General features: G+C 55.4%; 1 protein-coding gene across 1 annotated transcript in view; it reads left to right on the forward strand.

Annotated features, from left to right (window-relative positions):
• FBN3 (fibrillin 3) overlaps positions 1–12,608 on the forward strand; it is a 65,013-nt gene that overhangs the window by 43,434 nt on the left and 8,971 nt on the right. The window contains exons 46-62 of the mRNA XM_060146424.1: positions 163–288; positions 747–872; positions 1,229–1,345; positions 3,010–3,138; positions 3,637–3,756; positions 4,481–4,606; positions 5,275–5,427; positions 5,572–5,637; positions 5,857–5,982; positions 6,639–6,758; positions 6,881–7,003; positions 7,823–7,957; positions 8,117–8,242; positions 9,180–9,386; positions 9,921–10,046; positions 10,605–10,727; positions 10,904–11,020. Of these exons, the coding sequence (XP_060002407.1) occupies positions 163–288; positions 747–872; positions 1,229–1,345; positions 3,010–3,138; positions 3,637–3,756; positions 4,481–4,606; positions 5,275–5,427; positions 5,572–5,637; positions 5,857–5,982; positions 6,639–6,758; positions 6,881–7,003; positions 7,823–7,957; positions 8,117–8,242; positions 9,180–9,386; positions 9,921–10,046; positions 10,605–10,727; positions 10,904–11,020 (2,166 nt within the window). The remainder of the gene's footprint in view (positions 1–162; positions 289–746; positions 873–1,228; positions 1,346–3,009; positions 3,139–3,636; positions 3,757–4,480; positions 4,607–5,274; positions 5,428–5,571; positions 5,638–5,856; positions 5,983–6,638; positions 6,759–6,880; positions 7,004–7,822; positions 7,958–8,116; positions 8,243–9,179; positions 9,387–9,920; positions 10,047–10,604; positions 10,728–10,903; positions 11,021–12,608) is intronic.

The raw sequence follows: 12,608 nt of genomic DNA on the forward strand, positions 1-12,608 counted from the left end.
GGGGCTAACGCCTTTCTGAGGGGCTCCATCCCACATCACCCTGCTCAATGTGGTTCTGGAGGGACCACCTGCTCTGAAGTGGGGGGGGGAGGGCTGGGTTTAGGGTTTGATTCTGCAGGGAAGCATCTCTTTCAACCCCACCCCGCTGGCTGTACTCCCCAGATGTGGACGAGTGTACCAGCGGGGAGAGCCCCTGCCAGCAGAATGCCAACTGCATCAACATCCCCGGCAGCTACCGCTGCAAGTGCGCCCGAGGGTACAAGCTGTCTTCAGGGGGTGCTTGTGTGGGTAAGTGGGGACCTCAGTAGGGAGGTGAGGGAGTGGGGTGTAGGACAAAGCCAGACTCTGCCTCCCGCTGTGACTTGGGTAGGGCACGGCTCTGTCCGGGCTTTGTTCCTTGGCTGTACTTTTTTTTTGGGGGGGGCGGCGGGGTGGCTGTGCCGCACGGCTTGCAGGATCTTAGTTCCCTGACCAGGGATCGAACCCGTGCCCCACTGCAGTGGAAGCGTGGAGTTATAAGCTGTGGACTGCCCGGGAATTCCCTCCTTGGCTGTACTTTGGGGTGGGGGTGCTGAGAGCATCTGTTAACGGGAGTCGTGAGGGTGAAATGGGAGGTGAAGCATTTCCCCTGGGACAGCAGCTAGAATGGGTAGGCGGTCGGGCTCTCCCACTGCCACGTGTGATGGCTCGCAACACACTGTGGGGTGGGGACTCTGCGGGGCACCACACTCCCTGCCCTCCCTCAGGACGGAATGAGTGTCGGGAGATCCCAAACATCTGTAGCCATGGCGACTGTGTGGACACAGCTGATAGCTACATGTGCCTGTGTCACCGTGGCTTCCGGGCTTCCGCAGACCAGACCCTGTGCATGGGTGAGAGCCCCCTCTGCTCCTTCCTCTTAGGCCAGGCTGCCAAGGGCGAGGGGCCATGGGTCTACACCTCCCCTGGGGTGGGGGTGGTGCTTCTGCCCATCCTGATTCACAGACTCACAGCTGTGAGCCCTGGCACCTAAGACCTTGGGTAAATGACTTATTCACCTCCCTGCACCTCAGTTTTCCCATCTATAGAATGGAAGTGATAAATAGGGATATTTCCCAGCCATCACTTCCCATCCACCTGGGCAGGGTGAAGTACAGGAGAGGGGGCTGGGTCCAGCCAGGCCCTCACTGCCCAAGCTGCCCGATGCCCTGGGTGAGCTGGGCGGGGATCAGGGGCTTTGCTCTGGCAGACGTCGACGAGTGTGACCAGCAGCCGTGCGGAAATGGGACCTGCAAGAATATCGTCGGCTCCTACAGCTGCCTCTGCTTCCCTGGCTTTGTGGCGACACACAACGGACATTGCGTGGGTGAGCTGCCCAGGCTGGTGGGCAAGCCTCAGTGCACCCCCACTGAAAAGTGGATCCTTGGCTTGAGGACACCCCTCTGAAATACAGGATCTCGCCCCAGGGATACCTTCAGGAAAACAACCTCAGGGGATTGAAAACTAGTTAACCGTAAAGTTCTCCAAACCCCTTCAATTGTCAAGTACCAAGGGTCCCTCACTAGAGCTTACACTCAGGTCGATAAGAAGGAGATGGATAGTACAGAGAGAAAAGTGAACAGTGAAGACAAGACGTGGGTGGTGTGATGCTGGCAGTTCAGTGCAGTGGTTGAAAGTGGATTCCAAGGTCAGGTGGTGTGAGTTCAAATCCCAGCTTTGCCATCTGCCAGCTGTGTGACCCTAGGCAAGTCGTTTACCTTTCTGTGCTTCCGTTTCCTTCTCTGTAAAAAGAAGATTAATAGTAGTACCTACCTATCTTAATATCAGGCCAAATTGACTTCTTTTTTTTAATAAATTTATTTAATTTTTTGTTTATTTATTTATGGCTGTGTTGGGTCTTCGTTGCTGCTGCGGGCTTTTATTTTAGTTGCAGCGAGCAGGGGCTACTCTTCGTTGCGGTTTGTGGGCTTCTCATTGCAGTGGCTTCTCTTGTCGCGGAGCTTGGGCTCTAGGCGCGTGGGCTTCAGTAGTTGTGGCATGCAGGGTCAGCAGTTGTGGCTCGCGGGCTCTAAAGCACAGGCTCATTAGTTGTGGCGTACGGGATTAGTTGCTCCGTGGCATGTGGGATCTTCCCGGACCAGGGCTCGAACCTGTGTCCCCTGCATTGGCAGGTGGATTCTCAACCACTGCACCACCAGGGAAGCCCCCAGATTGACTTCTGAACAAGGAATATTACCAGAAATAAAGAGAGTCAATATATATTGATTAAAGGGTCATTTCTCTGAGAAGACATAGCAATCATAAATGCATATGCAGCTAGCAATAGAGCTTCAAAACACATGAAGTAAACATTGATAGAACTGAAAAAGAAATAGACAAATTCATAATTACAGTTAGAGGCTTTAACATTCCTTCCTCAATAATAGAGGGAACAAGTAGAAGATCAGTAAGAATATAGAACACCTGAACAATCATGTGAACCACCTAGACCTGAGTGATATTTATAGAACATCCCAGAACATACATTCTTCTCAGGTGCACATGGACCTTCACCAGGAAAGACCATATTCTGGGCCATAAGGTAAACAACAAAATTTTAAAAATTGAGGTTACACAAGATAGGTCCTTGGAATGTAAGTGAATTAAACTAGAAATCAGTCACAGAAAGATATCCAGAAAATCCCCAAATGTTTGGAAGTTAAATAATACACTCCCAAAGAATCCATAGAAAAAGGAACAAATCATAAAGAAAATTAGAAAACATTTTGAATTAAATGAAAACGAAAACACAACAAAATTGGTGGGATGCAGCTAAGGTAGTATGTACAGGCAAATTCATACCCTTAAGATGCTCATATTAGAGAATATTGGTGTCTGCTTTATAGGATAGTTGGAGGGTTAATATACAGCTGGTATATAAGTGCTCAGTAAATTGAAGTCATTGCCATCAACTCTGTGAACAGAAGAGCAAGGGAGGCTCAGAGCCCTAGGCTATGTGGGTGACCCCAGTGGCCCATCTTCCATCTGCAGACATGGATGAATGCACCACCATCGTGGGGCAGGTGTGCCGATTTGGCCAGTGCCTCAACACAGCAGGCTCCTTCCACTGCCTCTGCCAGGATGGCTTTGAGCTCACAAGTGATGGGAAGAACTGCATAGGTGAGTCTCACCATGGTGCTGGAAGCCATCTCAGCCTGCCCCTACTCTAAGTTTACCTTCAGTTCGTACTTCCAAGTGAGCATGGTTCCATTTCGTAAGCATGCATTTATTTTAAGGTATAAAACCAGCACATCACACCCATGTTTTCACAGGGTTTGTGATTTCGGGTGAGGCTGTCTTGAAGCTCTAAGTTTTATGAAGTATGGTATAATAGAGGTGTTGAATGGATGCCATGAAAACCATGAAAGGGTTGTGTGAGTGGCTTGAGATTAGGAACTTTGCTTCCCCTTCCCCTGGCTCCACCTATAACCCCCATCAAGACCGAGAATATTCTTCTCCAGATGTCCCTGTTTTCCTGAGTATCAGCCCTTCCTCTGGATCCAGAAAGGCTTGTCTGGGGGCCTTGGCCATCATGCAGTGACCATAGGTGCCGGTCCTAGCCCCAGGCAAGCCCCTGCCACCAGCTGTTGCTGGGACCCCTCCTCCTCCTCTCCCCAGACGCCAACGAGTGTCTCAGCCTCGCGGGAACCTGCCTGCCAGGCACTTGCCAGAACCTTGAGGGCTCCTTCCGCTGCATCTGTCCCCCCGGCTTCCAGGTTCAGAGTGACCACTGTGTCGGTGAGTGTCTGGCCTCACCTCCCAGCTCTGGAGCCAGGGAGGTACCTCCGGGCCTCTGTTCTTCCCCCATCTGTAAAATGGGAATGCCAGCTGGGGTGGTGGTGAGTGAAGAGATGCAGTTAGCACAGCACCCCATACAGCTCCATATACTGTTATTGTTGTTAGGATGCTCTCTTGGCTCAGGGCGCTCTCTCTCTGGGGCCCCCAGGCTTCCTCGTGAATCCTATAAAATGGGCATGGGTATGGGTCTCACTGCACCAAACATGGAACGTCTCGCTTGATGAGTGGTGGTCAAGGACCAGTCTGGCCTGAACACCTCTGGTCCACTCATCCACTTGGACTAGGCTTGTACAGTCTGGGCTAATGTGGGCCAGCCTGGCCTTAGCAGATGGGCTAGCCTAGTACAACGCAAGCTAACTTCTTCCACTGTAGGCTAATTTTATCTAGTCTTACTTAGTTAGCTCTGTATAAATTTACTCTCTAAAGATGAACTTTTCCAGACCATGACCCCTACCCTGGAGACACCTTCTAGGAAAGACCCCACACACACACTGCCACCTGGTGCTCCCCCTAATCCTGAGCCCTGGGGACCCCACCCTGCGTCAGTCCCTGGACCCTCCCTGCCCGGACCCCCCACTCCATCTGCCCCTCCCAGCAGCCGAGGCCGCCCACCCCAGTGGAGGGCCTGCTGCACCCCACCCACCTCATGTCCCTGCCCCTCCAGACATCAACGAATGCTTGGAAGAGCCCAACCTCTGCCTCTTTGGCACCTGTACCAACAGCCCCGGGAGCTTCCAGTGCCTCTGTTCGCCTGGCTTTGTCCTGTCTGACAACGGGCACCGTTGCTTTGGTGAGTCTGGGGCCAGGGAGCATACAGGGTTAGGGAAGAGGTGGGAGGTGGGGTGAGGAAGAGCTGGGTCACCCAGAAAGGGGGCTGCAGTTTCTTGTATGTATCTCCAGGAGCCTGGTCCAGTGTGGGCTAGCCTCACCCAGGCTGAGCTGGCCTCTTCTCTCCCAGGTTAGGGCAGCAAGGCAGAGGGCAGGGCAACTCAACAAGTATTCGTTGTTATGGGGGCCAGTGGTGAACCAAACCCCAGCCTATCTGTAAGGACATCTCAGGCCAGTGGTGTTCCAGGGCTGAGGACTGGGAGTCAGTAACGAGGATTTGGAGTCTGAAATCTGGGTCCTCTGGCTCTCTGGAATGAGTCACTTTGCCTCTCCAGGAAAGGAGTTCTGATGCAAGAATAACATGGCTAGGTTTGACCATTCTCCCAGCCTGAGATGACCCCCACAGATGTGAATGTGGGGTGTTGCTGGAAGGGATTCTCAGATTTTCAGCAAAAACCCCAGGGCTGACCCTCATTGGCCCAGTGTGGGTCACATGTCCGTCCCTGAACCAATCACCATGGAGTGATTCTGGAGCGTTCTGATTGGTCGCTGGTAGGGTCAGGACCACCCTATTCATGAGGACTGGGGTGGCTAGCCCTCCTAGCTTTTCTCTGGGGAATCACCCCACAGACACACGGCAGAGTTTCTGCTTCACCCATTTCGAGGCTGGAAAGTGCTCGGTACCCAAAGCTTTCAACACCACCAAGACCCGGTGCTGTTGCAGCCAGAGGCCCGGCGAGGGCTGGAATGACCCCTGCGAGCTGTGTCCTCAGGAGGGCAGTGGTGAGTGCCCACCCCCGTCCAGTCTCCCCTGACCCTGCCTGCCTGCCCTCATCTGCTCTCCTTCAGCCTTCCCTACACACAGGGGCATCCTGGGGGCTGCACATGGCCCCAGGCCCTCACCTCCCTTCCCCTCTCGGTGTCCAGCCGCCTTTCAGGAGCTGTGCCCCTTTGGCCATGGGGCAGTCCCAGGCCCAGATGATTCTCGGGAAGGTGAGCCCCTCACCCACGTGCTAAGAGCCCCCCCTGGGCCACCGCAGTCTCCTCTTTTCCCGCCTAGCCCTGTCTGGGCTCTACCCTGGTTCCCAAGTCTCAGGCTCCCTCCTCGTCCCATGGGTAGCCCTGGACCCCACCCCCCTGGAGGGAAGGAAGAGACCCTGAGTGTGGCCAGGGCATGACAGATGCCGTGCCTGCAACCTCCGCTACCTGCAGACGTGAACGAGTGTGCGGAGAACCCTGGCGTCTGTGCTAACGGCCTTTGTGTCAACACTGATGGCTCTTTCCGCTGCGAGTGTCCTTTTGGCTACAGCCTGGACTTCACAGGTGTCAGCTGCGTGGGTGAGTGACCAGCACGCCCCAGCCTGCTTCCCAGGGAAGGAAGGAGCCAGGGAGGGCAGACACCACCCAAGGCAGCACCCTGCTGCTCAGCCACTGTCACTCTCCCCCACCCACTCGTGCTCCTTGCTGTTTATTCACTCATTCATTTATTCATTTACTTATTCATTCACGCATTCGCACGCTTTTCATTCATTTACTTGCTCTTCACTCATTCATTCACTCACTCATTTACTCATTCACTTACTCATTTATTCATTGAACACATACTGCATGCCTGCCCTGCGTCCAGTCTATTACACATTTTGGGTTTTTTTTTTGTTTTTTTTTTTTTTTTTGCGGTACACGGGCCTCTCACTGTTGTGGCCTCTCCCGTTGCGGAGCGCAGGCTCCGGACGCGCAGGCTCAGCGGCCATGGCTCACGGGCCCAGCCGCCCCACGGCACGTGGGATCCTCCCGGACCGGGGCACGAACCTGCGTCCCCTGCATCGGCAGGCGGACTCTCAACCACTGCGCCACCAGGGAAGCCCCCGTCCAGCCTAAAGGTGCAGCAGATCTGGCCCTATCCACTCTGTAGGAAGTCAGCAGGAGGCAGACAGGATCATGTCAAGGGTGGGAGCCCTCTGCAGGCTCTGACCACCCCCTTACCCCCACCCCAGACACAGACGAGTGCTCTGTCGGACACCCCTGCGGGGAAGGCACCTGCACCAATATCATTGGAGGCTTCGAATGTGCCTGTGCTGATGGCTTTGAGCCTGGTCCCATGATGACCTGTGAGGGTACGACCCTGCCTGCCCAGACCTGGGCTGTGTGATAGGGGTGAGGGGGGCTGGCCTGAGAGAGGGACAGGGGGTCCTGCAGGCAGACCCCACCCAGCCGGCACCTCCACTGACCTCCCCAGACGTTGACGAGTGCTCCCTGAATCCCCTGCTCTGCGCCTTCCGCTGCCACAACACTGAGGGCTCCTATGTGTGTACCTGCCCGTCTGGCTATGCCCTGCGAGAGGATGGGGCCATGTGCCGAGGTAGGACCCGTATGGGCAGGCGGGCTATGGGTAGGGCCCTGGGGCTCCCCGTGCCTCGGTCCCGAGAGAAAATGGAGACATAAGACCTCTGCCTCCAAGGGTGGGAATGAGCGATAAGTGATAAAGTGAGGGGAGAGCTGAGGCGAGTGAGGGTGCAATGGGTGCTCTTTTGTGAGCAGTGGTTCTGCTTTTATAGTTATGAAAGGGGGTGCTCGCATCTCCTTGGCTCCCCGATCTAACAGAACAGTGAGTGTGGCTTTCGAGGCGTCTCCAGTTGCGGCTGGACATGCTCTGAGTGGGCTAGCACAGTGGGGACAGCAATTGTGCCCCTGACCCAGGGACATGTGGCAATGTCTGGAGACATTTTTTATTGTCACAGTTGGGTGGGTGGGTGGGTGCTACAGGCATCGAGTGGCCCGGGGTGCTATTCAATATCCTACGGTGTGCAGAAGAGGCTCCCACCACAAAGAATTTTCTAGTCCCAAATGTCCAGTGTCGAGGGTAGAAACCCTGGCCTGTGACTTGGTCCCTCAAGGGCTATTTCAGAGTCAGTGTTCCAGGGACCACAGTGCAGGCCAGACAGATTCACAGACCCTGATGTAAGCAAGGAATGGGGGTGCTGGGGGCAGTTGTGACCGCCCCCCTTGGCTTCCCAGGAGGTCTGGGACGGTCGGGGGAGGAACGGGCGCCTGGCAGTGCTTCAAGGACCTCACTCTGGCCCACCGAGGCCACTGGGGGGTGGGGTCCAGGTCCTCACATCCCGGAGCTGGTCCATGGTGTGTCTGGTCTTCACCGCCATTGGTCTGGGGTTGCCCGCAGATGTGGACGAGTGTGCAGACGGCAAGCAGGACTGCCACACCCGGGGCATGATGTGCAAGAACCTCATCGGCACCTTCGCCTGCATCTGCCCCCCAGGCATGCGGCCCCAGCTGGGCTCTGGGGAGGGCTGCACAGGTACAGGAGGGCTTCAGGCATGCAGGGTCTCCCTGCCCCCGACGGATGGGAGAGTTCAAAGCCAGAGGGTGTGGGTGGGCAGACTTTGACCCTGGAGGTGGAGGCCAGCTCGAGGGACTCTGGCCTCCCCCCCGGCCTGCCGCATCCCTCCCGCCTCAGATGACGATGAATGCCATGCCCAGCCCAGCCTCTGTGCCAATGGCCGCTGCGTCAACACCGCAGGCAGCTTCCGCTGTGATTGTGACGAGGGCTTCCAGCCCAGCCCTGACTTCACTGAGTGCCACGGTGAGTGTGGCCAGACCCAGGTACGGGGGACATAGCCACCCAGCATGTGGCACCGCCACCTGGGAGCTCCCCAAGGCGGGGACGGGGCCAGGGCCACCGAGGGGGTCACTGAGCCAATCCAGACACACGTGTCCACCGCACGCCCCCAGCTTCCCTTTCTCCCTTCAGTCAAACCCCCTGGAAGATTAGAGCATCTTCCCCCTGCCCTGTCCATCATCACACCCAGGAACCGGCCCTCCCCAGGTTCACCACTTCCTAAGGGCTAAACCTGGAGGGTGACCCAGTGGTACCGTCTGTCCCGGAGACTTCTCTGTCCCTGTCCCCACAGTCCTTGCCACTCTTCTCCCTTTTTACTCTCCCCCGACCCCGAGCACAGTCTCCACCCCGCAGCTTCAGATCAAGCGTGTGTATCCAGCTCTCTCCTGGACACCCCCATCCCCCATGCACCCCAGGTTCAGCTCAGCATCTTTGCTCCCCAAGCCTCGTCTCAGCGATGCCCTACCTCCCACCCAGACCCCCAAGCCAGCCTCCTGGAGTAACCCAACGGCCTCCTCCCCACTTCCCTGGATGTTACCCCTCGCTCTGTCCCTACTGTCTCTCCTGGACGCCACCACCTTTTGCCTCCACGTTGTCCCTTGTTCTCTCTGCGGCCAGAGGGATGCTGCCCTCTGACCTCAGGAAGCCATCCTCTGCAGCCCAGGGGTACCTCTCTGGTTTGGGGTCTGCAGCTTCCGCCACAGCCCAGCCCCAGCCCCGAGAGGGCATTTAACAGCACTGAGCAGTCACAGCTTGCAAGATGCCACCCCGTGCACGGGCACAGATGCGCCGGAGATGCTGGGAGCCCACGTGTAGACTCTCAACACCGCTGGACGCCACGGGGAAGGGGCACCCAGACAGCTCGTTCCTCCCACCCACCATCCCCACCCGTTCTTTCCAGACACCCGGCAAGGGCCCTGCTTCTCCGAGGTGCTGCAGGCCACGTGCCAGGCTCAGTCCAGTGGCGGCGAGGCGGTCACCAGGGCCGAGTGCTGTTGCGGGGGTGGCCGCGGCTGGGGCCCCCACTGCGAGCTCTGTCCCCTGCCCAGCACTGCCGCCCACAAGGAGCTGTGCCCCCACGGCTCGGGCTACACCGCCGACGGCCGAGGTGGGTGGCGATCTGTTCATGATTGTGTGTCTGTGCTCCAGCCAGTGTTAGAGTACGTGAGCCAGTGTGTGCATCTCTGTGCTGGCAGGTGTGTGGACCAGCGTGAACCAGAGCCTGTTGGTCGCTCTGCGTGTGTGCGTGAACTTGGGTGGGATAGGGGAGCAGGTGTGTGAGCCAGCGTGTGTGCGTGTGTCCTTTGTGTGTGCAGGCTCATTAGTGAGCGCATGACTGGTGTGCAATGCTTGTGCGTCCATCTCTGCTTCCATGTATGTGGACGGGGTGCCCTGAGAAGGTGTCGCTGATGAGGCTGTGGTGTGGGTGTGTCCCCACCACGGGGATTCTCAGCGTCCAGCGGAAGGAGTTTCATTCGCCTCAGGGTGGGGTCCACAGGGGCCAGGCCGCCAGCTCTGGGGTGCCGGGAGGGGAAGCAGAGGCTGGCCTTGCCTCCCGGGAGAGGGCTGGTGGGCCCAAGGGAGGCGGCATGCCCTGGTGACCCAGGGGGGACGGCCCCAGCCGAGCCCTGCTTGTCCTCAGACGTGGATGAGTGCCGCGTGCTCGCTCACCTGTGCCCCCATGGCGAGTGCATCAATAACCTTGGCTCCTTCCGCTGCCACTGCCGGTCTGGGTACGCGCCTGACACCACTGCCACAGCCTGCGTGGGTGAGCCCCCTGCCCCACCCCGTGAGCCTCTCCGTGCAGCGCCTGGCACACACCCCCGTGAGAAAACCGAGACCAGAGGCAAAGCATCCTTGTTTCTTCCCTCCACCCCCAGCCCATGTGGACCACTTTCCTCCTGTTATCTGGTGCATCCTAAGTTTTTCAGTCACGTTGTGCAGCAGGTGTTCATCTAAGTCAGGGTTGGCAAATTCCTGCCCAAGGGCTGAGCCCAGCCCTCCGCTTATTTTTGTTAATAAAGTTCTATTGGCACATGGCCACGCCTATTTGTTTCCTTACCCTCTGTGGCTGTTTTCCTGCTACAGAGGCAGGGTTGAGTGGCTGGGATTGAGACTGTCTGGTCCGCCAAGCCAAATATATTTACTCTCTGGCTTTTTACAGAAAACAAACAAACAAACAAAAAAACAGTTCCTTGTGTAAGCCCACAGATTCTGAATAGCTGGGGTCCGGGAAGGAGGCCTCAGCAGGGTGGGGGTGGGGACCCCAGCCCCTGAGCCCCCAGGAATGTCTGACTGACCCTCCTGAGTGCTGCGTCCCCTCTAGATGTGGACGAGTGCAGCCAGGTCCCCACGCCATGTCCCTTCCTCTGCAAAAACACCAAGGGCAGCTTCCTGTGCGCCTGCCCCCGAGGCTACCTGCTGGAGGAGAATGGCAGGATCTGCAGAGGTGACGTCCCTCTCTCCCCACCTATGCACCATGGGGCTCTGTCCCTATCCCCCACAGGGGCATCTCACACCCTCCCACTGCATGGGGTCGGGTGCCGTCTCCAGGGTGTCTCCCCTGGGAAGCCCCAAGTCCCGGCGGGCCCTGCCCTGAGCCCGCTGGGACCCTGTGTGCTGCAGACGTGGATGAGTGCTCCTCCAGGCAGCACAACTGCCAGTTCTTCTGCGTCAACACCATCGGTGCCTTCACCTGCCGCTGTCCCCCTGGCTTCACCCAGCGCCACCAGGCCTGCTTTGGTGAGTCCCCTTCGGCCCTCGCAGCTGGTGCTTGGCCCCGGCCTTCACCAAATAAGTGGCAAATGCACAGTGTGTGCCAGACATCAGGGACACAGGGGTGATTAGAACAAAGCCCTTGCTCTGTCGCTGCTTACGTCCTGGTGGCAACTGGGACGTCAGTCTCCTTCCTTGCCTTAGGGACCTGGGAGACCACCCTCAGGAGTCTCTCTGACCTTGGCCCAGGACACCTACCCTCACCCTTGACCTGCCGAGTCTCTCTGCAGAGGGCCTCCCCAGGGTGCCCCCAAAAGCCAAAGGGGGTCACGCAATCCAACTGTCACTTCTTAGTGTCTTGTGACCTGGGAGAACCAGACCTCCCCCAGAGGCTGAACCTAGACACGGGTGGCTTCTTTCAGGCTCCCACGAATCCACTCAGCCAACACCTACTGAACACCTGTGTACCAGGCAGTGCTCTAGACCAGAGCTCAGCAGACTCCAGCCCCCAGGTCAAGCCCGGCCCCCTGCTTGCTTTTGTCAATAAAGTTTTATTGGCACACAGCCATGCCCACTCATTTACGTATTGTCTGTGGCTGCATTTGCTACAACAGCAGAGCCAAGTAATTGCAACAGAGTAAAAAATATTTCCTACCTGGCCCTTTACGGAAGCAGTTTGCCTCGTCCTGTTCTAGACCCTGAGGGCACAGCAATTGAACACAAGGGTCAAGCTTGCTGCCTCATGAACCATCCCTTCTGCCAGGCAATGACTAGAAACAAACATAACAGCTTACCACTGTAGCGTGTTAGAAGGTGATGTGGGACATGAAAGAAAGAAAAAGTAGAAAGCAGGGGAAGGCAATCAGGAGGGCTACAATATAATTCTATTTTTTAAGTGAGATATAATTGACGTGTAACATATTACTTTTAGGTGTACAACATAATGACTCGATATTTATGTATATTGCGAAGTGATCACCACAGTAAGTCTAGTTAACATCCATCATCACATAGTTACAAAATTTTTTTCTTGTGATGAGAACACTTAATATATACTCTCTTAGCAACTTTGAAACATACAGTACAGTATTATTTTTTTTTCATTAACAGATTTTTTAATTTAATTTTTATTTTATATTGGGGTATAGTTGATTTACAATGTTGTGTTAGTTTCAGGTGTACAGCAAAGTGAATCAGGAATACTTATTCCTGATACTTATTCTTTTTCAGATTCTTTTCCCATATAGGGTTATTACAGAATATTGAGTGGAGTTCCCTGTGCTATACAGTAGGTCTTCATTGATTATCTATTTTTGTGTGTGTATATGTTAATCCCAAACTCCTAATTCATCCCTCCCCCTCACCTTTCCCCTTTGGTAACCATAAATTAGTTTTCTAAGTCTGTGAGTCTATTTCTGTTTTGTAAATAAGTTCATTTGTATCATCTTTTTAGATTCCACATATAAGTGATATCATATAATATCTGTCATTCTCTGACTTACTTTGCTTAGTATGATAATCTCTAGGTCCATCCATATTGCTGCAAATGGCATTATCTCATTCAATGCAGTATTATTTATTTATTTATTTATGGCTGTATTGGGTCTTCATTGCT

Source organism: Lagenorhynchus albirostris, chromosome 3 (genome assembly GCF_949774975.1).
Source record: "Lagenorhynchus albirostris chromosome 3, mLagAlb1.1, whole genome shotgun sequence".
NCBI classification, from domain to species: domain Eukaryota; kingdom Metazoa; phylum Chordata; class Mammalia; order Artiodactyla; family Delphinidae; genus Lagenorhynchus; species Lagenorhynchus albirostris.